General features: G+C 44.0%; 1 protein-coding gene across 6 annotated transcripts in view; it reads left to right on the top strand.

Moving 5' to 3' along the window:
• The window catches only part of TTC37 (tetratricopeptide repeat domain 37), an 89,356-nt gene that overhangs the window by 17,767 nt on the left and 45,793 nt on the right, over window positions 1-25,796 (top strand). For all 6 annotated transcript variants that reach the window (XM_038765598.1, XM_038765600.1, XM_038765597.1 and 3 more), the window contains 15 exons: window positions 2,817-2,908; window positions 3,438-3,513; window positions 4,006-4,146; window positions 4,731-4,829; window positions 4,947-5,055; window positions 7,026-7,166; window positions 13,253-13,354; window positions 13,728-13,867; window positions 16,221-16,307; window positions 16,415-16,518; window positions 17,079-17,205; window positions 18,206-18,385; window positions 19,716-19,840; window positions 21,083-21,336; window positions 23,428-23,530. In XM_038765598.1, coding sequence (XP_038621526.1) covers window positions 2,817-2,908; window positions 3,438-3,513; window positions 4,006-4,146; window positions 4,731-4,829; window positions 4,947-5,055; window positions 7,026-7,166; window positions 13,253-13,354; window positions 13,728-13,867; window positions 16,221-16,307; window positions 16,415-16,518; window positions 17,079-17,205; window positions 18,206-18,385; window positions 19,716-19,840; window positions 21,083-21,336; window positions 23,428-23,530 — 1,880 coding nt within the window. The remainder of the gene's footprint in view (window positions 1-2,816; window positions 2,909-3,437; window positions 3,514-4,005; window positions 4,147-4,730; window positions 4,830-4,946; window positions 5,056-7,025; window positions 7,167-13,252; window positions 13,355-13,727; window positions 13,868-16,220; window positions 16,308-16,414; window positions 16,519-17,078; window positions 17,206-18,205; window positions 18,386-19,715; window positions 19,841-21,082; window positions 21,337-23,427; window positions 23,531-25,796) is intronic.

Raw genomic sequence — 25,796 nt, 5'->3', positions numbered from 1 at the left:
AAAAATCTCTAGTGGCTACCAATCAACCTATGCATCAGGCAGAAACTCCTCACCCTGGGCTTCAAGGCTGTCCACCCCCTTACCCCCTCCTACCTCACCTTCCTTCTCTCCTTCTACAGCCCAGCCCGCACCCTCCACTCCTAACCTCCTCACTGTACCTCGTTCTCGCCTGTCCCGCCGCCGATCCCCGCCCATGTCCTCCCCCTGGCCTGGAATTCCCTCCCTCCGCACATCCCAAGCGCGCTTAGTACAGTGCTCTGCACACAGTAAGCGCTCAATAAATACGATTGATGATGATGATGATCCGCCAAGCTAGCTCTCTTTCTCCCTTCAAAGCCCTACTGAGAACTCACCTCCTCCAGGAGGCCTTCCCACACTGAGCCCTCTCCTCCTTCTCCCCCTCCTCCCCCTCCCCATCCCCCCGCCTTACCTCCTTCCCCTCCCCACAACACCTGTATATATGTATATGTGTTTGTACGTATTTATTACTCAATTTATTTATTTATTTTACTTGTACATATTCTGTTTATTTTATTTTGTTAATATGTTTTGTTTTGTTGTCTGTCTCCCCCTTCTAGACTGTGAGCCCGCTGTTGGGTAGGGACCATCTCTGTACGTTGCCAACGTATACTTCCCAAGCGCTTAGTACATTGCTCTGCACACAGTAAGCGCTCCATAAATACGATTGAATGAATGAATAACCGAACCTCTAAAATGCGCGTCTAAACTGGGCTTGACCCCAAATCTCAAGTGCAGCGTGGCTCAGTGGAAAGAGCCTGGGCTTTGGAGTCAGAGGTCATGGGTTCAAATTCTGGCTTTGCCAATTGTCAGCTATGTGACCTTGGGCAAGTCACTTAACTTCTCTGGGCCTCAGTTGCCTCATCTGTAGAATGGGGATGAAGACTGTGAGCACCCCGTGGGACAACCTGATCACCTTGTAACCTCCCCAGCGCTTAGAGCAGTGCTTTGCACATAGTAAGCGTTTAATAAATGCCATTAAAAAAAATGTGGGTCGAGGTTAGGTATTAGTTGCTGAGAAACAGCGTGGTCTAGTGGGTAGAGCACAGACTTGGGAGTCAGAGGACCTGAGTTCTAATCCCTGCTCTGCCAATTGCCTCCTGTGTGTTCTTGGGCAAGTCACTTCATTTTTTTTTTTTTAAATTGGTATTTGTTAAATTCTTACTGGGTACCAGGTGCTGTTCTATACGGTAATCCACGTGGACCCAGTTCATGTCCCAAGTGGGACGCACAGTCTTGATCCCCATTTTAAAGATGAGGTAATTGAGGCACAGAGAAGTGAAGTGACTTGCCCACGGTCACACAGCAGACACGAGGTGGAGCCGGGACAAGGACCCAGGTCCTTCTGACTCCTAGGCCCATGGTCCATCCATTAGGCCACGCTGCTTCTCAGTACTTCTTTGTGCCTCAGTTTCCCCCACCATAAAACGGGGATTAAGATTGTTAGACCCATGTGGGACATAGACCATGTCCAACCTGATTAGCTGGTATTTAGCCCAGCGCTTAGTATGGTGTCTGGCACATAGTAAGCACTTAACACATTCTACATATATATATTTTCACATGTTTTAGTAGTAGTTATTAAGCACATACTATGTGCCAAAAATTCTGCCAAGTACTGAGGTGGTACAGTACAATCAGTTTAGATCCAGTCCCTGTCTCACAAGGGGCTCACAGCTTAAAGGGGGAGGGAGAAGAGGTATCATCTCCATTTTGCAGGTGAGGAAACTGAGGCACAACAAAGCTAAGTGACCTATCCAAGGTTACACAGCAGACAAGTGGTGGCGCCGGGCCCAGAGCCTTGGTCTCCTGACTCCCAGTAAATGGGAGGGAATGCTAGGCTGGGGAAATAGCACAAATGATGGTGGATCAGAGGTTTTTACATTTGGAAAATAAAGGAGATTTTTTTTAACTGGAGACAACGCAAACCCTTTTTGACCAGAGATAAGGGTGTTTAGGTAAAGCAAGATTGATTAGTGGAGGGCCTAGATGCGAAGCTTTCATTTTCTTTGAGAGACAAGAGGAAATCGGGGAGTCTTTTTAGACCTCTGGAAAGGGAGTGATGGGATCCAAGTGACAGTGAGGGAGAATGAGTCTTGCTGATAGGAGTAGGTCAGTAAGATTTGGCAGTAGAGAGGGAGGGACAGTTCACTCATTTAGTTTCCCTAGGAAAACGTGGATCCAGATGTCTAATGCTGTTGCATTTATGAAGCCTTGATGTTTTGCTAGAATTTAATTATGGCATTTAATGTGCTAAACCCTGGGGTGGTTCAGGCACCATCCCAGTGCCACCGGGGTTTCTCCATCTATTTTATCCCCATTTTACAGATGAGGAAACTGTGGCCCAGAGAGGATAAGAGACTTGTCCAAGGTCACACCAACAAGCTAGTGGCTGAACTGGGATTTGAATGCGGGTCTCCTGACTCCTGTTCTTATGTTTTTTTTTTCTGTAGACTGTACGACTTCCTTTTGAAAGTGTGATGATTGGTTACTGAAAGCCGAGCAGTGTTTAAGGCATTCTCGTTTCTTTTTAGTCAATTAGATTCTGTTTTCATTTGAACTTATACTATAGAAAAACTATTGATCGTTCAAGTGCTTTGCAAAAGTGGGGGACTTGTTTGTTCTTTTTTTGGGGTGGGTGTGTGTAATTGGGCACTGACTTTTGTCCCAAAGAAATATTCCAGTTTATCTGTGCATTTTCCTGGATTAATGAGGGAATAAATGACTGGAAATTTCATATTATGAATTTTAGGCATTGAGGCAAGGCTAACTACTTTTTTTTTGTTTCATCCATTCAGGGGTTAGCTAGTTTGTATGAAAAGTCTAACCAAACAAATGCCAAGGAAGACTTACCCAGTGTTTACCAAAAACTCTTGGACCTCTATGAAAGGTAATCAGTACTTTGGGGTAGGGGTTAATTTATAAGGTGGAATTAGAAAGGTACCAAATCTGCTAGTTGTCTTGACTAAATGTTGCTGCCCAGCAAAATGGAAACCTTATGCTGTCTCCCAGTTTGCCATTTAACAATTTTACTTAGCCTCCCCTCATCCCTGTCGCCAATGCCCATTTTCACTCAAATGCCATTATTATTATTATTTATTGTTTAATATGAGACAAGCACTGTGGCAAGCTCTAGGGAAGGTACAAGGTATCAGGTGGACACAGTCCGTGTCCCGCATGGGCCTCACAGTCTAAGGGAAAAGGAGAACAGGGATTTAATTCCCATTTAGCCTTTAATTGTGGAAATAAAAAGTCATGCCCTTATATGTTTAATTTCTAGTTTCTGTAATGGAGGTTCACTGCTATTTTCATTTTAGAAGGAAACTATCCCATGAAATTGTAAACGGGGAAGAACAGGACCAACCTTACTATTTTGAACAAGGAAAAAAAAACGTGTGTGTGTGTTTGTCCCTTTTCAGCAATGACAAGCAGAAGTGGTGTGATGTTTGTAAGAAGCTTGTGGATCTGTATCACCAAGAAAAGAAACATCTGGAGGTTAGTTGGCTACTTATCGAGGGGGTGACTTTTAGTAAAAATAAATTTCACTACGGTCTCTCTTTCACCATGAGGAGGGGCCATGGATCTTAAATTTAAAAGGAGGGTGGGGAGAATCTTTTCTTTAGAACAGAGTCTGGGTGACCAAATAAGCCATCCCTGTGGTCCCAGATCATCGTCATCATCATCAGTCGTATTTATTGAGCGCTTACTGTGTGCAGAGCACTGTACTAAGCGCTTGGGAAGTACAGATTGGCAACACACAGAGACAGTCCCTACCCAACAGTGGGCTCACAGTCCAGATTGAAGTAGTGCATTTTTGGTTGGGGATAGATCTCGTCTTCCCGAATACTTGACCGTTTGGATGTGGCTCCGTCTAATCCAGATCATCCCTCATCATGGAGAACATCCCAGGTGTTGGGGCTATTAGCCAGTCTTTTTTTAAGCAGGCCATCCCCAGCTCATTGCCCGGATGACTCTCCCTTTTGACAGGTGGCCCGGACCTGGCACAAGCTGATCAAAAGCAGAGAGGAGGAAGGGGCCGAGAAACCAGAATTACACCAACTATGGAAAAGAATGACCCAGTTATTGGCTGGCTGTGCAGAGGATCAAAATAATGAAACCCAGCAACTGGTAATGTCCCGAATACACAATACAACTTAACTGTCTCAGGAACACCGAGAAGCAGTGTGGCCTAGTGGATAGGGCAGCCTCTAGGGTCTGTCCCATGGGACAAACTTCTTGATTTTGTTGCTTTTTTTCTTGTTTTCTAAGCGCTGACTACCTGTCAAACACAAACGTAAGTATTTAGTACTGGAGTGCAGTCACGAAAAGCAGATCAGTGTGTATCCGTCAAAGAGTTGAGGGAGCAAGAATATTATTCTATGATGAGGAAACCGAGGCCCAAATAGGTTAAATGACTTACCCAAGGTCATACAGCAGTTCCAGTGGAGAGGTGGGGTGAAAAACTGGGTTTCTTACCTCCACTTAATATAGTTGCTTTTTCAGGGTGTGGCTTCAACTGCTTAAGTTAATGGGCCTCCATCCTTTCTGACTTGACGATCGACAGCCTCAGTAGGAAAAACTACTGAAACTGAGAGCCTGTCAAGATCATGCAGAAAAGGCTCAGGCTGAGATATTCACTGTTGGGAGAGACATTTTTAGCCTGCTGTTCTCCTTCTCCTGTACTCTTCTCATATATGTATTCTCTGTTTCAGCTTTTAACTGCATTTGAGAATGCAGTGAAATCTGCAGACCACATTCCTAGCGAAGATCACCAAATGCTCTACAAAGATCTCATTCAGTGTTTATCTAGAGTAAGGCTACTTTTCCAGGCTCCTGTTTTATGTCCAGATAAATCCACATTGCTAGTATTCTAGCAGTGAACCGTATTTTGCCATATTAATGCCGTATTTTCTCTCTATCTTTGCAAGGTTCCTCATGAGACAGCCAGGCTGAGGAAGGCCTGTGAAGATATGTTGGTGATTTATCCCACCGTGCATTACCCATTAGAAGTACTTACTTTGCATTTAATTCAGTCTGGTAAGTTGTGCCTTCTGTGTTGGATAACTGTACCCTTATCATGAGTCTTTGGGTTTGAGGTTATTTGGGTGGTTATTGTATTTGAACGCTTACTGTGTGCAGAGCACTCTACTGAGCACTTGGGAGAGTACACTATAATAGAGTTGGTGTTGACTTTCCCTGCCCCCAGTGAGCATACAGTCTAGAGGGGGAGAGAGAAATTAATATACATACCTTATGGCTAGGTAAATAAGTGCTGTGGGGCTGAGGGAGGTGATTAAATCCAAGTGCAAGGGTGTTGCAGAAGGAGTGGGAAAAGAGGAAAGGAGGGTTGGTTCTTTGGGGAAAAAGACATGTTCCCTGCCCACAACGAGCTTAGAGTCTAGAGGATATCTTCCTTTTGGGCAAGGAACATGTCTCCTAACTATATTGAATTCTCCCAAGCGCATATTTATTACTCTATTTATTTTACTTGTACATATTTACTACTCTATTTTGTAAATGCTGTGCACATAGCTATAATTCTATTTATTCTGATGGTTTTGACACCTGTCTACATGTTTTGTTTCTTTGTCTCCCCCTTCTAGACTGTGAGCCCATTGTTGGGTAGGGACCGTCTCTATATGTTGCCGACTTGTACTTGCCAAGTGCTTAGAACAGTGCTCTACACATAGTACGCTGTCAATAAATGCCATTGACGAGGAAGGAGCACTTTGGCCGTGGTTTCTTGGTTCGTGCTCTCTGCGAGGGGCAGGGGTCAATGTCACTCCAGAGCAGGATCTCACTCCAGGTCAATGGAGGGGTTACCAACTTCCATTGATTGATGGGCGCTTCTGTGTAATGATAATTTATTAAGTGGTTGTAGCCCCTGCCCCTTCTGGGTCTCCCAGTTCAGTGGGGAAGGGAGAGCACGTATCTTTTTTTCCATTTTACAAGGTGAAACTAAGGCTGAAGTAAAATGATAGGCCCAAGATCCCACAGCGGGGACTTAAATCTGACTTCCTGTCCCGTGCCCTTTCATTCGTTCATTCAATCGTATTTATTGAGCGCCTACTTTGTGCAGAGCACTGTACTAAGCACTTGGCAAGTACAAGTCGGCAACATATAGAGATGGTCCCTACCCAACAATGGGCTCAGAGTCTAGAAGGGGGAGACAAAGAAACAAAACATGTAGACAGGTGTCAAAACCATCAGAATAAATAGAATTATAGCTATGTGCACGTCATTAACAAAATAGAGTAGTAAATATGTACAAGTAAAATAAATAGAGTAATAAATATGTACAAATATATACAAGTGCTGTGGGGAAGGGAAGGGGGTGGGCAGAGGGAAGGATGGGGGGCGATGGGGAGGGGAGGAGGAGAGGAAAAATTGGGGGCTCAGTCTTAGGTGCGGCCCTTTGTCCGCTTAGGTTTCAACCTGCTTGATTTGAGGTTTGCCAAGCATCGCCTTTACTTGTTTAGAATCTGGGAGCAAATTCAATGCCCGGGGGCTGGCACCAGTTTCAAAAGTCTGATCCTTTCTCTTCCAAGAACACCCCGTTTATCCATGTGAGTCATTCTTTCCATTGGGTGGGAATAGCTAATTTTGGCAGTTATGTTTTTCCACTTTGGCATCAAGCAAGGGGAAGAATCCAGGCATGTTAGTATTGTATGTGTTTGTGTGGGTGTGTTTCTCTTTGTGTCTGTCTGTCTCTCTCTGGGAAGCAAGTTTCAGTGTAGTAGTAGCAGCATTTGCTGAGCCATCTGCTTGTTGCAGTGAACTGTATTAGGGGCTAGAGACGTACAGAATAATGAAGTATCATATTCCCTGCCCACAAGGAGCTTTCACTTTAATAGGGGAGACAAAACAGAAGGAGTGTAGATGTCATTTGCCTGGTTTCAAATAGAATCTTAGGACTATGCAGTTCATTCCTTTGGAAGAGGACAGCTTTGGATCTCTAAGAATTTGGTATAACATTAGTTAAATTATTTTTTCTCCTTTAATACTAGGAAATTTCAATGATGAGGTCATGCAGTGCTGCCAAAGGCTTGTGGAGATGGACCCCCAAAGCGGCCCAGGTCTAATTGGCATAGGCATGAAGTCACTGCAAGACAAGAAATACGAAGATGCTGCCACAAACTTATCCAAAGGTGAGTGTACACATACTGCGTCAAGTGGGTGACGCTTGGAAACTGGGATCAAACGATCGTATTTATTGAATGCTAACTGTGTGCAGAGCGCTGTACTAAGCACTTGGGAGAGTACAATGTGCCAGAGTCAGTAGACATGTTCCCTGCCCACAAGAAGCTTAAATTATGGCTATGTGTATAAGTGGAGTGGAGCTGAACCCGTTGTTGGGTAGGGACCATCTCTATATATTGCCGACTTGTACTTCCCAAGCGCTTAGTACAGTGCTCTGCACACAGTAAGCGCTCAATAAATACAATTGAATCATCATCATCAATCGTATTTATTGAGCGCTTACTATGTGCAGAGCACTGTACTAAGCGCTTGGGAAGTACAAATTGGCAACGTATACAGTCCCTACCCAACAATTGAATGAATGAAAAGATGAGGTTGCGATGAATAAATAGTACAAATCCAAGTGAAGGGTGACTCAGAAGGGAGAAGGGAAAATGATCACTTAGTTGCGGAAGGCCTCTTGGTGGAGATGTGATTTTTAATAAGGTTTTGAAGTTCGAGAGAGTAATGGACTTTTGGATATGAAGGGGGAGGGAGATCCTGGCCAGACAGGATGTGGGTGAGGGGTCGGCCGCAAGGTAATAATAATAAATACTAATGATGGCATTTAAGTGCTTACTATGTGCAAAGCACTGTTCTAAGCGCTGGGGAGGATACAAGGTGATCAGGCTGTCCCACGTGGGGCTCACAGCCTTCATCCCCATTTTACAGACGTGGTAACTGAGGCCCAGAGAAGTGAAGTGACTTGCCCAAAGTCACACAGCTGACAATTGGTGGAGCCGGGATTTGAACCCATGACCTCTGACTCCCAAGCTCGTGCTCTTTCCATTGGGCCACGCTGCTTCTCTGAGGTAGATGTTATTGAGGTACAGTGAGTAGGTTGGCGGTAGAGGGGCGGAGGGAGCAGGCTGGAGTGAAGTAGGAAATCATCGAGACAAGGTAGGAGGGGACAAGATGGTGAGTTCTCTGAAGCCAGTAGTACGGAGCTTCTGTTTGATGTGGAGGTGGATGGGCAACCACTTGGAGGTTCTTGAGCCCCACAGAACTTGTGTACATATTTCATCATCATCATCATCAATCGTATTTATTGAGCGCTTACTGTGTGCAGAGCACTGTACTAAGCGCTTGGGAGGTACAAGTTGGCAACATATAGAGACAGTCCCTACCCAACAGTGGGCTCACAGTCTAAAAGGGGGAGACAGAGAACAAAACCAAACATACTAACAAAATAAAATAAATAGAATAGATATGTACAAGTAAAATAAATAAATAGAGTAATAAATATGTACAAACATATAGACATATATACAGGTGCTGTGGGGAAGGGAAGGAGGTAAGATGGGGGGATGGAGAGGGGGACCAGGGGGAGAGGAAGGAAGGGGCTCAGTCTGGGAAGGCCTCCTGGAGGAGGTGAGCTCTCAGCAGGGCCTTGAAATATTTGTAGTCTATTTATTCACATCAATGTCTGTCTTCCCCTCTAGACTGTAAGCACATTGTAGGCAGGGAACAACGTCTACTAACTCTGTTATATTTTACTTTAGTACCGTACTCTGCATTCATTTCTTCCTAAGTTCTATTTTCAGCTTTCTATTTTAGTTGCTTTTGTCCAAGCTTTTCTCCTATTTCTCTACTTCGTTCTTAAAATGGTCCAACACTGGCCCGATTGATTGAATGAATGGGGAAATCTGGACTGAAAGTTTTTTTTTTTTTAGAAAAGTGATCTGGGCAACAGAGTGAAGAGAAGGGGCTGCAGTGGGTAGAGACAGGAGGCAGGGAAGTCCTCAGGAAGGCTGATGCAATAGTCAGGATAAATAAGGATATCCTTATGATAAGGATAGGATAATGCTTGAATCAGTGTAGTGGTAGTTTGGAGGGCTAGGAAGGGTGGATTTTAGCAGTGTTGTCAAGGTGGATTTAGTGACAGATCGAATATGTGAGATGAGTCAAGGATATGAAATGCATTGGGTTTTTCATTCTCACCCTCTGAATAAATAGCCAAGCATTTTTATTTATTTTCACCATTCCAAGAAGTTCCATTCTTACATCTAATTTAATCTTGCTGTAATTTAAGTTTGTTCTTATTTGGTTCTCTCTTAAAGTAGAGGACAGAAGATCAGTGCTGTGTGTGAAAACTTGTTAAATTATAATCACTCCTTTTCTCTAGACTGATCGCAACTCCCTCAGCATTTCTCCTCTCATCCTATTTTCAGCAATTTTAGTTGCTTTTTTTCCCAAGCACTCCTCCTGTTCTCTATATTCTTAAAATGGTCCAAACACTTGCCTAATATGCTAATATTCCTTTGCCTCTGCTAACTCTGGGCCAATTCTCCCCACTGCATAGGGATAACAGGCTGTGTCCTGCTTAAGGAATGAAATAATCAAAATAATAATCAAAAGGGGCTGACCAATAAGTCCCATAATAATAATAATACTGGTATTTGTTAAGTGCTTACTATGTATCAAGCACTGTTCTAAGCACTGGGGTAGATAGAAGGTAATTGGGGTGTCCCACATGGGGCTCCCAGCCTTAATCCCCAGTTTACAGGTGAGGTAACTGAGGCACAGAGAAGTTAAGTGACTTGCCCAGAGTCAGACAGCTGATAAGCGGAAGAGCCAGAATTAGAACCCATGACTCCCGAGTCCGTGCTCTTTTCACTAAGCCATGTTGCTTCTCAAGGTTGCAGCACATGGGTAAAGTATGCAGATACTCGAGGTACTGCATTATTAGTTCCCTTCTGAAAATTCTCTGTTGATAATCACTTGACTCCACACTCTTCTTTTTGCCTTTCCCTTATTCTCTGTTTTTTTCTTAGCATTCTCTCTCTCTCTCCCCCCCCAAACTCTATTTTGCTCACTCTCATACTCATATCAGGGGCAGCATTTGTAGGAACATGTGTCCCTCCTTGCATCTCCAAGCATGCGTTCCCCATCCTTAGGTCTCTGGATGTCTTCATGTAAGCCCGTTTCTTTTTGTGTCTCTGTGTGTATTGTTTCAAGTGAGTGTAAGGGGGCTTTATGCATATGGTTTGTAAGTGAGTTCCTGGGTAACTATCTGTGTGTATGGAGGAATATGGCATTGTGTGTGTGTTTGTGGTAAGAAGATGATTTTTTTGTGTGGTATTTGTTAAGTGCTTACTATGTGCCAGGCACCGTTCTAAGCACTGGGGTAGATACAAGGTAATCAGGTTGGACACAGTCCCTGTCTTAAGTAAGGCTCACAGCCTTAATCCCCATTTTACAGCTGAGGTAGCAGAGGCGCAGAGAACTTAAGTGACTTGCCTAAGGTTGCACAGCAGACAAGTGGCAGAGCTGGAATTAGAACCCAGGTCCTTCTGACTCCCAGCTCTGTGCTGCTTTTCTAACCTAGCCTGTGAAGGTCGAGGGCAGGAAGATGCAAGATGTGTATTCATTTATTCAGTCGTATTTATTGAGCGCTTACTGTACGCAAAGCACTATACGGCACCATAAGCGCTTGGGAGAGTACGGTATAACAACAGACACATTCCCTGCCCACAGTGAGCTCACAGTCTAGAGGGGGAGATAATGAGGGAGTACTTTGGCAGTAGTGAGGCGTCTTGAAACAACTGCCAAGACTTAAGGTTGCCCAAGGTCTAGTGAGGCTGGATTTTTTTAGGCCAGGCTCCATGAGGGCACCAAATTGGAAAGCTGTGACAGGACAGCATGAGAAGCAGCGTGGGCTACTGGAAAGAGCACATGCCTGGGAGTCAGAAGGGACCTGAACTGTTGTCCTAGCTCTGCCACTTGTCTGCTCTGTGACATTGGGGAAGTCTCTTCACTTCTCTGGGCCTCAGGCCCCTCATCTGTAAAATGGGGAATAGGACTGTGAGCCCCACATGGGACAGGGGCTGTGTCCAACCCGATTACCTTGTATCTGCCCCAGTGCTTAGAACGGTGCGTGGCACATACTAAGCACTTAACAAATATCATAAAAGGACCCAAAATACTTTGTGTGCTCCAGAGAGGAGTTGTTTTCGGTGTCACTGCTGCACCGTGTTGAGAGCAGGCCAGGCTAGAATTGACAAGATGCCACTACCAAGGTAGCTGGACCCGATCAAGGCTTTGGGTGGCTGGGTAGGCCCTGGACCTTTGCCTCCGACAAGACTATTTTTGAAGTTGACTGACTCCCTGCAGACCCCAACTCTCCTGCAGTGATCTACCTCCCTGGCTTCAGTGTGGCGGAGAGCAGAGTAGGCCAATGGTTAGGTTCTCACCCCTGCAGACGGTCTTGTCGATGCAGGCCTTTCTTCTCGCCCTCCTCCCGTAAGACGGTAATTATGTGATGGGAGCTGTCAGGATTGAAGGTTCTTGGCCAAACTTGAACCAAGGCCAGGGTAGAAGCCAGCTTAAGGGGAAGTGGGAGTAGAGGGATGATTTGAAGATCCATCCTCTGGAGATTTTTGGCCAGGCACACAGAATTTTCCATCGCACTTGGATTTAAAATAGGGAGAAGCCCAAATTAGGCAGTACATTGACATTCACCTCAGCCCCACAGCACTTGGGTAAATAACCATCTGTAATCCTCTTAGACTGTAAACTCGTGGTGGGCGGGGAACATTTCTACCAACTCTGTTCTATTATTCTCTCCCAAGCGCTTAGTACAGTGCTCTGCACAGAGAAAGCACTCAGTAAATACGAGTAACTGAGTGACTTTTATCTCTGCCTCCCTCCCACCCCTAGCCTCAAAGCTCTCTGTGAGTAGGATCATGTCTATCTACTCTTTTGTAGTGTACTCTTTCAAGCGTTTATTGCAGTGTTCTGCACCCAGTAAGCGCTCAGTAAATGCAATTGATTGACTCATCATGCTGATTGCCTGGGAATGGGTGGTGGTCTTCCATTGCCGGTGTTTTAGCTGTCAACCTAGTTACTGAAGCTTCATTCCTGTGGGCCTTTAAAGGCCTGTCAGGGGAGGGACAGAAGCTTTAAATGAACAAATTAGAGCAGGAGCGATCCATTCTATCAATCAATGTATTGATTAAGGGGTGCCCCCTCTCCCCCTCATACACACCATGGCTCTTGGATACCTTGAATATATCCTTGTAGGGTGACCTCAAGAACAGAGTAGTGAAGCAGTGTTTCGATAGTAACGCTCCCCATCTCTGACTTGGAAACTGAGTCCTCTGCCTGGGGAATTGCAAGGCATAAATTTAGACCGTAAGCTCGTTGTGGGTGGGGAACGTGTCTGTTTATTCATTCCTTCATTCAGTCGTATTTATTGAGCACTTATTGTGTGCACTTATTGTGTACTAAGCACTTGAGAAGTACAAGTGGCAACATATAGAGACGGTACCTACCCAATAACGGGCTCACACAGTCTAGAAGGGGGAGACAGACAACAAAACAAAACATGTGGACAGTGTCAAGTCATCAGAATAAATAGAATTAAAGCTAAATGCACATCATTAACAAAATAAATAGAATAGTAAATATGTACAAGTAAAATAGAATAATAAATCTGTACAAACATGTACACAGGTGCTGTGGGGAGGGGAAGGAGGTAGTGCAGGGGGGATGGGGAGGAGGTGAGGAAAAAGGGGGCTCAGTCTGGGAAGGCCTCTTGGAGGAGGTGAGCTCTCAGTAGGGCTTTGAAGGGAGGAAGAGAGGATGTGCGGAGGGAGGACGTGGGCCGGGGGTCGATGGCGGGACAGGCGAGAACGAGGTATAGTGAGGAGGTTAGCGGCAGAGGAGCGGAGGGTGCGGGCTGGGCTGGAGAAGGAGAGAAGGGAGGTGAGGTAGGAGGGGGCGAGGTGATGGACAGCCTTGAAGCCCAGGGTGAGGAGTTTTATTTTATGTTTATTGTTGTATTGTATTCTCCCAATCTCTTAGTACAGTGCTGTGCATACAGTGAGCGCTCAATAAATGCTACTGAATGAAAGGCACTGCCAACTACTGATCTCTCGGAGTGAGGTTCAGAGCTTCCTAATGGGTCAGAAACAGTTTCGAGGGGATGGTCAGACAAATTGTTCACATAGACTGAGGTGCATTTTGGGGTTTGCTGATTATTTTGTTCCATTAGGGTTACAGCAGAGCAACTCCTGTACAGCTGGATGGTATCATTTGGCAGAAACACAAGTGAAAATGCACAGGCATAAAGAAGCCGTTCTTTCCTGTAATCAAGGTAAAAGTGGTTTTCTTTCTTTTTTTTTTTTATTTCTTTTGGCTGAGATAGTGGCTTCTCACACAGTTTGTTCCAGTCTTAAGAGAGACATAAGTGGTTTTATCATTCTTAACACATCTGAGAGGTTAGTTAAGTCTCCTTGAGAGTTCATGCTGTTTGTCAGGCCTTTAAAAATGGAATGTTCTTCAGGTCTATTTAATGAAAATCTAAGTATCAATGCAGATATTTTTTTCTAAAACTACTGTTAAGAATTAATCGATATCCAACTCTCAGGTATTATTACTCTACAATCACTATTCTTTTCGTTTCCGACCTCTGCTCCTGGATAAATTGGCAAAGCTTTTAAAACCTGAAATATCCTTAATTTTCCTAGCTCTGAAGACATTAGAAGACATCACTGTTCCTGGAGGGGGTCTTCATCAGAAGAATCTCTGCCTCTCTCTGAAAGCAGAGGCTTTGATAAAACTCGGAGGTTGTGATTATGCAGAGGAAGCTATTAGTACCCTTGAACAGGTATTTTTCATGTTTGCATTTTCCCTCTAATTTTCTGTAGTCTTTACCCCCCGGGGCTTCTTTCTCTCCTACCTTTCCCCATTCTTTTTAACTCCTCTAGGGCTGTTGTTGTTGTTGTGGTTGTTATTATTATTATTAATACTAACTCTGATCCCTCAACTCCACTTGTTTGACTTATATGTGTCTAAACCAAAGAGGACTGCCTATTTAGCAAGGCAAATTTATTTTCTTATACAGGACAAACTTTGATCCCTCTTACACTGTTATCTCCTACTAGTTTGGGATTCTCATATGTAGCTTTCAGAAGAAATTTCTTTTTCCTGGGGGTATGTATGATGGACATGTGTCTCACATGGTGAAAATCGGGACTTACTGCTCTAGTAACCCAAGTATTTGGAAAGCTTGTTCAACTAATATGATTAACTCCTAGTTGGTTTTTAAAAAAAATCTCCAAGAGAATCTCCAGGGAAACTTGTTTAAACATTGAAAGCTGTGAAGTATTATTAATCTTTTTAATGATTTTGGAACATAGTTCGAGGTCCCTAGGAGAAAAACAAGCCACATCTAAAATATACTATTTAAAGAGTATCTGCAAAGATGATCTCTCTTCTACCACTCTGCAACTTTATAGCAGACCTTGATAGTTAGTTCTAGCTTTGTCTCTCAATAGGAATGCAATTCGTAATTGAGTTTTAAGGTTTAAACAACGGTGAACCAGTAGTTCACTAACCAACTACTCTGTCTGACTTACTAAGTCATTCCAATGGAACAGGAGCTGCCTAAGCTATAGCCCTTTGACACGGTTTCGGAATATTTTGGACTCTTAGTATACACCTGCATTTTAAGAAAAATGTAGTTATTTTTAATAGTATTTGTTAAGCGTCTGCTATGTGCCAGGCACTGTACTAAGCATTGGGATAGATGCAAGCTAATCAGATTGTATACAGTCCACGGTCCACATGGGGCTCACAGCCTTAAGCCCCATTGTAAAGATGAGGAAACTGAGACACAGAGAAGTTGTGATTTACCCAAATTTACACAGCAGGCAGGTATAGGGGCCAGATTAGAAACCAGGTCCCTCTGATTCCGGGGCCCCTCCTCTATATACTAGCCCATTTTTTAAAAATGATATTTGTTAAGCACTTACTATGTGCCACAGACACTGTATTAAGCTCTGGGGTAGGTAGAAGCTAAGCAGGTTGGACACGGTCCATTTTGCACATGGGGCTTGCAGTCTTAATCCCCTTAAAGAAGAGCTTCTCTTGACAGAAACGCTGTGGGCATGTCACCCCCCTCCTCGATAATCCCCAGCGGTTGCCTCTCAATCTTCACATGAAGCAAAAACTCTTGGCTTCAAAGGTCTCTGTCACCTTGTCCTCTCTTACCTCACCTCCCTTCTGTCCTTCTCCAGCCCAGCCCACATCCTCCGCTCCTCTGCCGCTAACCTCCTCACTATGCTTCGTTCTCACCTGTCCTGCCGTCAACCCCTGGCCCACGTCCTACCTCTGGCCTGGAATGCCCTCCCTCCTCACATCCGCCAAACTAGCTCTCTTCCTCCCTTCAAGGCCCTACTGAGAGCTCACCTCCTCCAGGAGGCCTTCCCAGACTGAGCCCCCCATTTCCTCTGCTCCTTCTCCCCTCCCCATCACCCTACTCCCTCCCTCTGCTCTAGGCCTCTCCCCGCCCCACGGCATTTGTGTATATATGTGCATAATTACTATTTTATTGTTCTATTTTTTTTATTAATGATGCGTATATATCTATAATTCCGTTTATTTATATTGATGCCATTGATGCCTGTCTACCTGTTTTGCTTTGTTGTCTGTCTCCCCCCTTCTAGACTGTGAGCCCATTGTTGGGTAGGGATTGTCTCTATCTGTTGTTGAATTGTACTTTCCAAGCGCTTAGTACAGTGCTCTGCACTCAGTAAGTGCTCTATAAATACGAATGAAGGAATGAATGAAAGTAATGAGGCACAAAGAAGTTAAGAGACTTGCCCAAGGTCTTACAGCAGACAAGTGGCAGAGGTAGGATTAGAACCCAGGCTCTTCTGACCTCCAGGCCTGTGCTGTATTCACTTCTCCACTCCTCTTCACTTAAGGAGCCTAGTAGAGGAAGATGCCAGTTGTTACCAGAGACATAAGTTTAAAATCCAGCTCTAGTGTAATTAGTCAGTCATATTTATTGAGTGCTTACTATGTGCAGAGCACTCCAGTTAATAAGGGAGCGTCTAGCTGAGGTAGAAGAGTCACACCGCATTTATTGATTTTTAACTCTCTCTTGGTTAGACTGAAGGAGAAGACTTTTGAGAAATATCTAAATTTACCATTAGTACCTTTAAATTGTTTTCCAGGTTTCTGATGGAAATAACATCCCAGTGCTTTTAGCTCTCAAAGGCCGGGCTTATCTGAACAAAGGCTTAATTGAGGAATCATTAAAGGTTAGTGTGTGTGTGTTTGTGTGTGTATTCATTCATATTCAAATTGTTGATAAAATGAAAATGGTACTTTACAACTATGTGGGATTGACAGTTGTTCAATGTTTTAGATTGCAGAAGATCTAGTCTCATCCCATCCTGACTTAGCCGAAGCCCACGCTCTTGAGGCTGTGATTCATTATACCAGAGAGGATTATCACCAAGCAGAAAAAAGGTACAGACCCAGCCGTATCTTAAATGTGTTGCATTTTTCATTCTTTTCAAAATTGGAGTTTTGGGGTACCCTGAGTTAGTATCAGTGTGTTCCCTTTGCATTTTAAAAATTGGTTTAAGAGCGCTGTATTTTTGTCTGTTCATTCCTTGACCCTAGTCACTCGATTATGGTATTTTAGGGTCGAAGAAGCTTTTACTACACATTTTCATTGAGCCCAGATCATGTCTCGGCTATTTCCATTTTATCCACCCCATACAGTGTGGGCAGTGGAATGATGAATAAGTGAACTCTTACCACATTTCTTTTTCTAAGTTACCCTTTCCCTTGGAAGCATCTACAATCCATTTAAACAGGTGGATTTCGACTGGTCATAGGGATTCTGCTTTTTTAAACACGCGTACCAACTCAGTTGTGTTCTACTCACCCAAGCCCTTAGTACAGATTTCTACACACAGAAAGCACTCAGTAAATACCACTGATGGATCGATTTAAATATTTTATGCATTTCAAGTCTCTCACTCTAATTCCATTTGTATTTTTTTCCCCTCTCGGTTTTACAGTTTCCTGAGGGCTCTTGAAAGGAAAGCTGATGTTGCTGAGTATCATTACTACCTTGGGTTAACGTACTGGTTTGCAGGTGATGCTACAAGAAAAGATAAATCAAAAGCTCTTACCCATTTCCTGAAGGTAAGGGAAGTATTTGCACTTGTCTTTCCTGTGCAGTAGGATTAAAGTAAAAGCAGTTTTCTGGTATTTATTTTTTTTTGGAAGAATAAGCATGAAGGCTTATCTCATTGACCTTTATGTTTTGTGGGAATGTGTGGTCATGAGTTTTGGGGGCGGGGGAGAATTGAAAATTTTCAAAGAAGCCTTGCTTATCATAGTTATTTTCATAACAGGAACATGTGTTTTTAAATAGCAGGATGGACATGTTATTCAAAGACAAATGGTTTCTGAAGCTAGAATCATTGTTAGAAGGTCTTTGGGGAGGATTGTTCTTGCCTCAATCCCACTCATAGTTCAGAAAACATATGTGGAAGGAATCACAGTCTCAGCTCTAGGAGGGAGGCAGAGAGGTAGTCGACCGAATCTGTTTTGTTCCATCTTTTGATTCTGAGGCGGGCTCCATTAGCCCTCCCTCATAACACACTCTGATTTTTAAATTACTTTTCTTTCTTTTTCCCCAAATGAAACCCCAGTGTGAGTGTTTGTTTTCTGAAGAATATGGTTCTCCTTTAAATGTATATGTCTTCCTTTAAAAAAAATCTCAAGATTAACCACCGGTTCCTCTAGGATTTGAGGGTGCTGCTGTCTTTCCTCCGACAATATCATATTTTTTGAGCAGTTACTGTGTGCAGAGCACTGTACTAGGTGCTTGGGAGAGATTCCGATATAATGGACTTCACTAATAAATGAAAATCAGTTCCGCAACTGTCTGGTTATCTTTCTTAGACTTTTTTGCAGTTTTAGACTGGTTTCCATGAAAGATAAAGAAAAAGATAGGAAACAACTTTCAGGAGATGACTGGTTTACCCTGATTATACATCATAAGAGTTTTTGCTACCGTATCTGTAATTACCTAAAAAATGAACTGACTTTCTTTTCCCTTTTTGATATGTGCACTTAGCTTTTCTGTCTTGCAAACTGCACTTTAATGTTCTGTTGCTGTACAACGTTTATTTCAAAGGCTGCAAAATTGGACTCGTACATGGGGAAGGTTTTCTGCTATTTGGGTCTTTATTACCGAGACATAGCTGATGATAAAAGCCGAGCTCGTGGTTGCTTTAGGAAAGCTTTTGAATTGGATGAAACCGATGAAGAAGCTGGATCTGCAGCTGTTGACTTAAGTGTGGAACTGGAAGAAGTGGTATGTCAAATCAATCAATTATACTGTGTGTAGAGCACTGTACTGTTACTACTAATAATAATTATGGCATTTGTTAAGCGCTTACTATGTGCCAAGCACTGTACTAAGTCCTGGGGTAGGTACAAGCAAATCGGATTGCACATAGTCCCTGTCCCACATTGGGCTCACGGTCTCAATCCCCGTTTTACAGATGAGGTAACTGAGGCACAGAGCAATGAAGTGACTTGCCCGAGGTCACACAGCAGACGAGCGGCAGAGCCGGAATTAGAACTCATGACCTTCTGATTCCCAGGCCCATGGTGTATCCACTACGCCATACTAAGCGCTTGGGAGAGTACACTATGACATAACAGACACATTCCCTCCCCACAACAACTTCAAACCCTGTTATTGGTTGGAGTGTAGCTTAGATGAGAAGCAGAGGATTTTCATGATTGTATAGTAGTTATTCACGGTTTACTCTGGACCTAAGTGTCAAGGTAAGCACACGTCAACCAGACTGGAACTAGTACTTGTCCCACGTGGGGCTCACAACTGAAGAAGGAGGGAGAGTAGGTATCTTTTCTCCATTTTATAGATGAGAAAACTGAGGCTCAGAACAACTGAATGACTTGACCAAGGTCACTCTGCAGGCCAGCGACAGAGCCTGGCCTGTTCTCCTTTCTTCCAATCCTTCACTCTTCCCACTAGGCAATCGGCTTGAAAAGGTGACTTTGTTTCCTTATTTGCCTGGCCACAGGTGACACTAGAGATAGTTTTTATATACTTTAATGTACATAGTTAGATTTTTTTCCTTTTATTGATATTCATCAGAAATATTCATCCTATCATTTACATTTAGTTTGCCCAGTAGGGAGAACTGTGAAAAATGTCCGAATGGAGGGTATATTCAGTTTGAAAATGCGTATTTTTTTAATGGTATTTGTTAAGCTCTGACTATGTGCCAGGCACTGTACTAAGCACTGGAGTAGATGTAAGCTAATCAGGTTGGACACAATCCGTGTCCCACATGGGGTTCACAGTCTTAATCCCCATTTTCCAGATGAGGTAACTGAGGACCAGGGAAGTAAAGCAACTTGCTTAAGGTCGCACAGCAGACAAGTGGCAGAGTTGGGATTAGAACCCAGGTCCTTCTGACTGGCAGGTCCGTGCTCTATCCACTAGGCCACATTGCTTCTCCAAGAGTATGATAGAGAAAGAATATGGTAATACACTGCAGCAATCAATAGTATTGGAGTGTCTACTCCGGGTCCTGAGCATTTAGGCCCGATTCCTGAGCTGGGGGAACTCTCTGTCCGCATCGCTAATGGCCGTTTGTGTTTTCATTAAGGAAACCGCATTGGCTATCCTGACGAAGGTAACTGAAAAGGCTAGTGCCGGGACGGTGAAATGGGCCTGGCTCCGGCGAGGGCTCTACTACCTGAAAGCTGGGCAGCATTCGCAGGCCGTGGCCGAGTAAGACCGTTTACCTCATTTCTGTTCGGTGTCTGTCCAGCCCCGAGGCAAAGCCATTATTGGGCTCCATCATCATCATCATCATCAATCGTATTTATTGAGCGCTTACTATGTGCAGAGCACTGTACTAAGCGCTTGGGAAGTACAAATTGGCAACATATAGAGACAGTCCCTACCCAACAGTGGGCTCACAGTCTAAAAGGGGGAGACAGAGAACAAAACCAAACATACTAACAAAATAAAATGAATAGAATAGATATGTACAAATAAAATAAATAAATAGAGTAAAAAAAAATATGTACAAACATATATACATATATACAGGTGCTGTGGGGAATGGAAGGAGATAAGATGCGGGGGATGGAGAGGGGGACCAGGGGGAGAGGAAGGAAGGGGCTCAGTCTGGGAAGGCCTCCTGGAGGAGGTGAGCTCTCAGCAAGGCCTTGAAGGGAGGAAGAGAGCTAGCTTGGCGGATGGGCAGAGGGATTGGGGGCATTCCAGGCCCGGGGGATGACGGGCCCCGCGGCCTTGCTTGGAGAGGCGGTGAGGTCTTAAACGGAGCCATGCCCGCTCTGAACTCCACTCTGACTCAATCAGTGGTATTTATTGAGCTATTACTAAGTGTGGAGCACTGTACTAAACGCTTGGGAGAGTACAATACAACAGAATTAAGCAGACATGTCTCCTGCCCGGAATTTTGGAAAGGAGGATCCCATGGGCTAAAATCCTCGCCTACTGCCCACTCAGACAATTAATCGGATGAATTGAGCACATTTTCAGGTGCTGAGCACTATACCGAGCACTTGGGCGAGTACAAGATAACAGATTTGGTTGGTATGTTTCCTGTCCACAGGGAGCTTACAGTCAGTCAATCAATCTGTGGTATTTATTGAGCACTTTCTATGAGCAGAGTGCTGTAGTAAGCGCTTGGGAGAGAGCAGCACAACAGAGTTAGCAGACTCATTCCCTGTCCACAACTAGATCACAGTCTAGAGGGACAGACATTAAAGTAAATTATGGCTATGTACAGAAGTGCTATGACATAAATGTGACTGTGGTCTTAGAAATTAAGACTTTGGTGGGGAGTAGAGGAGAATTTCTGGAGTCAGGCTCTGGTTTGTTGAGGCCTAATAGGAAGGTAGTGGGAAGGCGGTGTTGGATTAGCATCTTCAGAAGATGCGGTAGTTTTGCTCATCTGTTTCACCACATTACTCCTTATCACGGACTCCTCTCTCGGTTCAGTTTGCAGGCAGCTTTGAGGGCAGACCCAAAAGACCACAACTGTTGGGAGTCCCTTGGCGAGGCATATTTAAGCAGAGGCGGCTACACGACGGCGTTAAAATCCTTCACCAAAGCCAGCGATCTGAACCCCGAGTCTACCTACAGCGTGTTTAAGGTGGCCGCGATCCAGCAGGTCCTGGGAAAATATAAAGAGGCTGTAGCTCAGTACCAGCAGATCTTAAAGAAGTCAGAAGATTATGTCCCGGCCCTTAAAGGTAACTTTGATTCTTTTCTTTTCCGTTTCTACCCAGCACCGTCAAGGAAATAACGCATCACTCCTCATCCCCCACCGTGGTCCTGTGTCTCGAGTCGCAGTTGGATGTTTTGTTTTGTTTTGTTGTCTGTCTCCCCCTTCTAGACTGTGAGCCCGCTGTTGGGTGGAGACTGTCTCTATATGTTGCCAACTTGTACTTCCCAAGCGCTTAGTACAGTGCTCTGCACACAGTAAGCGCTCAATAAATACGATTGAATGAGTGAATGAATGTTAATGCGGTTAATAATTAGTAATTATTCATTAACATTAATTCTGTACCATCACAAGGGACGGGGTATCGAGGTTGCAGTGATCCTAGTAGAGGCCTCACGAATAGTAGTAGTGGGCAGTGGGTGCAGTGCACTGTACTAAGCGCTTCTAGGACCCTCTGGCCTATTGGGCTGAGACCTCTACCTACTGAGAAGCAGCCTGGTCAATCAATCAGTCAGTGGTATATATTGAGCACTTACTGCGTGCAGCACACTGTACTAAGCATTTAGGGGAGTACAGTAGAACTGAGTTAGCAGACACTTCAGGAGCTCTAGGCCTCCGCGTGGTGTTGATGGCTGAGCTGGGCCGGGCCGGCCGTTTCTGCTTCTCCCACAGCACCAGGTGGTATTCAGTATGGTCCTGGGAGTTGGAAGGACCTCCGCCACTCAACTGCTGAGTGACCTTGGCCAAGTCACTTCACTTCTTTGTCAAATGGAGATTGAGACTGTGAGCCCAGTGTGGGACAGGGACTGTGTCCAACCACATTATCTTTAATCTACCCCAGCACTCAGTACAGTTCCTGGCACATAGTAAATGTTTAACAAATACCACAATTATTATTCTTGTTGTTGTCATTAGTGATGGCACCTGGCATTGAGCCCATAGGCCTGCCAACTTCTCACAGCCGAGCTTCCATCCCCTCCCAACTTCACTGGCTCGCCCAGCAGTGCCTTCGGCCAAAGCCTTTTCTTCCTGGATCCGTGGCTGTCTCATTCATTCATTCATTCATTCATTCAATCGTATTTATTGAGTGCTTACTGTGTGCAGAGCACTGTACTAAGCGCTTGGGAAGTACAAGTTGGCAACATATAGAGACGGTCCCTACTCAACAGTGGGCTCACAGTCTAGATATAGTGTCAACCACAGCAGAATTAGAGTAACTGATGGTCTTTTTATTGAATTTTACCACTGATATCCCAATTCAATTCCATGTATCACTGTAACTATCTTCACCTTGAATGTACTTAGCTTTTAGGTATATGTAGCAGGGGTTTTATTGGTTAGATTGTACTCTCTCAAGTGATTAGTACAGTAATCTCTGCATTAGAACAGTGCTTCACACATAGTAAGCGCTTAACAAAAGCCATCATTTTTATTATTATTATTATATATTAAGTGCTCAATAAATATGATTGATTGGTTAACATGCAACCCTTTACAAATTTTTGGAGACTGAAAAATAGCCTTTTAAGTGAGACATATTTTGATATTAAATTCTATGGATAGACTATGTGTCACATCACATAGTCCTTTAGACTTTTAGACTGTGAGCCCACTGTTGGGTAGGGACTGTCTCTATGTGTTGCCAACTTGTACTTCCCAAGCGCTTAGTACAGTGCTCTGCACACAGTAAGCGCTCAATAAATGCGATTGATGATTGATGATGATCACGTAATTGACTGCAGCATTAGGGAAAATCCTTTTCTTTTTCAGTAACATATGTACTGTGTCAGCTTAAAGGAAATACCATCGCAAATGATGTTTTCACAAGTGTTTGTAGTTTATTATGTCCTTTAAAATGTAACCGTGACAACAAGTGGGTATGCATGCATTAATATAGTTTGTGTTTCCAGAAGCTCGCATTCAAGATATAATTTTTGAAAATGCCAGCCTGAGTGTATGAAAGTATAAACAAGATGATTTTATGGGATTTTAATGTTTTCTTGACACTTAATTTCAGTCTTCGGTAATTGTATCAGTATGTAAATGTTATCCATGAAGTCGTCTCTACAAGATTAAGGGACTCTGAGCCAGATGGTGTAACTGTAGCATTTTCTTTTAGGCCTGGGTGAATGTTATCTCCTGCTGGCACGGGCAGCTCTCGCCGATTACCTTGATGGGAAGGCCGTGGATTACATCGAACGAGCCCTGGAATATTTCACATGGTTAGTATTATGTACTGCCAGGAGATTGTTGAATTAATTTTGCATCTATTTGTGAACATTTACTGAAAATAAATGTAATGAGAAGCAGCATGGCACAGTAGAAGTAGCAAAGGCTTGGGAATCAAAACACCTCAGTTCTAATACCAACTCTGCCCCTTATCTGCTGTGTGACCTTCAGCAAGTCACTTGTCTTTTCTGTTCCTTCATCTGTAAAATGGGGATTAAGACAGTGAGCCCAATGTGGGACAGGGACTGTGTCCCAACCAATTGTCTGGTATCTATCCCAGCAATTAGTACAGTGCCTGACACCTAATAAGCACTTAACAAATATCATGAAAAAAAATGAATTCCATTTTAGGTCTAAAGACCAATTTTTAATTCCAAGGAGAGAAAATAAAATTGATATCCATTGTCTTAAAAATGAGCTGATTTCTTCAGCCCACCACTACCCAAAGTCAAAGTGTAGGCAACTGGTTACCTGAGAAAAACTTTTTGGTGGATTTTCCTGTTCTAACATGTCTTTGTCAAAATACCAGTTTATTGGGATTTGTATTACATTTGTTTACTAAGCCTTACAACTATTTCATGTACTAATACACACCCAAGAGAACCATGAGAGGAAGAACATAGCATTCTTTTTTTTTCCCCTCCTGTTCCCAGAATTCAAAATCATGTGAAGTAAAACTGGGTCCTCTTTTTGCTCTGAGAGAGAATCTAAGCTGTTTTGAAACTGGGCAGACACCCATTTGTCCATCTGCAACTGACACAGAATTCTGTTCTGCCGATAATAAGAACAATAGGTATCTGTTAAGTGCTTCTTAGGTATCTGGGAAGTTCCAGGAGGCCTTCCCAGACTGAGCCCCTTCCTTCCTCTCCCCCTCGTCCCCCTCTCCATCCCCCACATCTTACCTCCTTCCCTTCCCCACAGCACCTGTATATATGTTTGTACATATTTATTACTCTATTTATTTATTTATTTATTTTACTTGTACCTATCTATTCTATTTATTTGATTTTGTTAGTATGTTTGGTTTTGTTCTCTGTCTCCCCCTTCTAGACTGTGAGCCCACTGTTGGGTAGGGACTGTCTCCATATGTTGCCAGCTTGTACTTCCCAAGCGCTTAGTACAGTGCTGTGCACACAGTAAGCTCTCAATAAATACGATTGATTGATTGATTGCTTACTGTGTATCAGGCACCGTTCTAAGCGCTGGGATAGATACCAGATAATCGGGTTGGACACAGTCCATCCATGTCCCACTTAGGGCTCACCGTCTTAATCCCCATTTTATAGATGAGGTAACCGAGGCCCAGAGAAGGGAAGCGACTTCCCCAGGACATACAGCGGGCAAGTGGCCAAGCTGGGATTAGAACTCAGGTCCTTCTGACTCTCAGGCCTGTGCTTTATCCATTAGGCCACAGTGCTTCTCCACTCTTCCTGGGAGTACAGCTGGGGTTACCCATCTCTGCTGGGCGTAGGGATTCATGAGGTCAATTCCCCGATATTCTCCAGGCAAACTCACGGGCCCTGCCAGGGCCATAATTGTGGGTGGTCGTGAAGAGGAAGCTGAGCTCTCTCTTGGCAAGCTAATGCAAGCTTTTAGATGAGCTAAAGCTTTCTCTCAGTGCTAAGTGCAGTGCTTTGCCCACCGTAAGGGCTTCATAAATACTGTTACTACCAGCAGAGCCCAGCTCTTCCTACACCTATTAGTAACCTATTGATACTGGACCTAATACTCATCGTGCAGTGTGGCGTAGCAGAAAGAGTCTGAACCAGAGAGTCAGAAGAGCTGGCTTCTAATCCCGGCTCTGCCACCTGTCCCCTGTGTGACTTTGGGCAAGTCGCTTCACTTCCATGGCGCAGTGGATGGAGCAAGGGCCTGGGAGTGAGAAGGTCATGAGTTCTGGACTGTGAGCCTGCTGTTGGGTAGGGACTGTCTCTATGTGTTGCCGACTTGTACTTCCCAAGTGCTTAGTACAGTGCTCTGCACACAGTAAGCGCTCAATAAATACGATTGATTGATTCTAATCCCAACTCCGCCACTTGTCTGCTGTGTGACGTTAGGCAAGTCACTTCACTTCTCTCGGCCTCAGGTACCTCAGTCTGTAAAATGGGGATTGAGACCGTGAGCCCCAGGTGGGACAGGGTTGACGATTGTGTCCAACCCAATTTGCTTGTAAAACCCCAGTGCCTAATATAGTGCCTGGCACATAGTAAGCGCTTAACAAATACCATAGTTATTAGTATTATTGCTTCCCTATGTCTC

The sequence above is a fragment of the Tachyglossus aculeatus genome, chromosome 23 (genome assembly GCF_015852505.1).
Source record: "Tachyglossus aculeatus isolate mTacAcu1 chromosome 23, mTacAcu1.pri, whole genome shotgun sequence".
In the NCBI taxonomy this organism is placed as follows: domain Eukaryota; kingdom Metazoa; phylum Chordata; class Mammalia; order Monotremata; family Tachyglossidae; genus Tachyglossus; species Tachyglossus aculeatus.
Note: the sequence above shows the minus strand (reverse complement) of the source record. Positions and strands in the feature narration are given on the sequence as shown.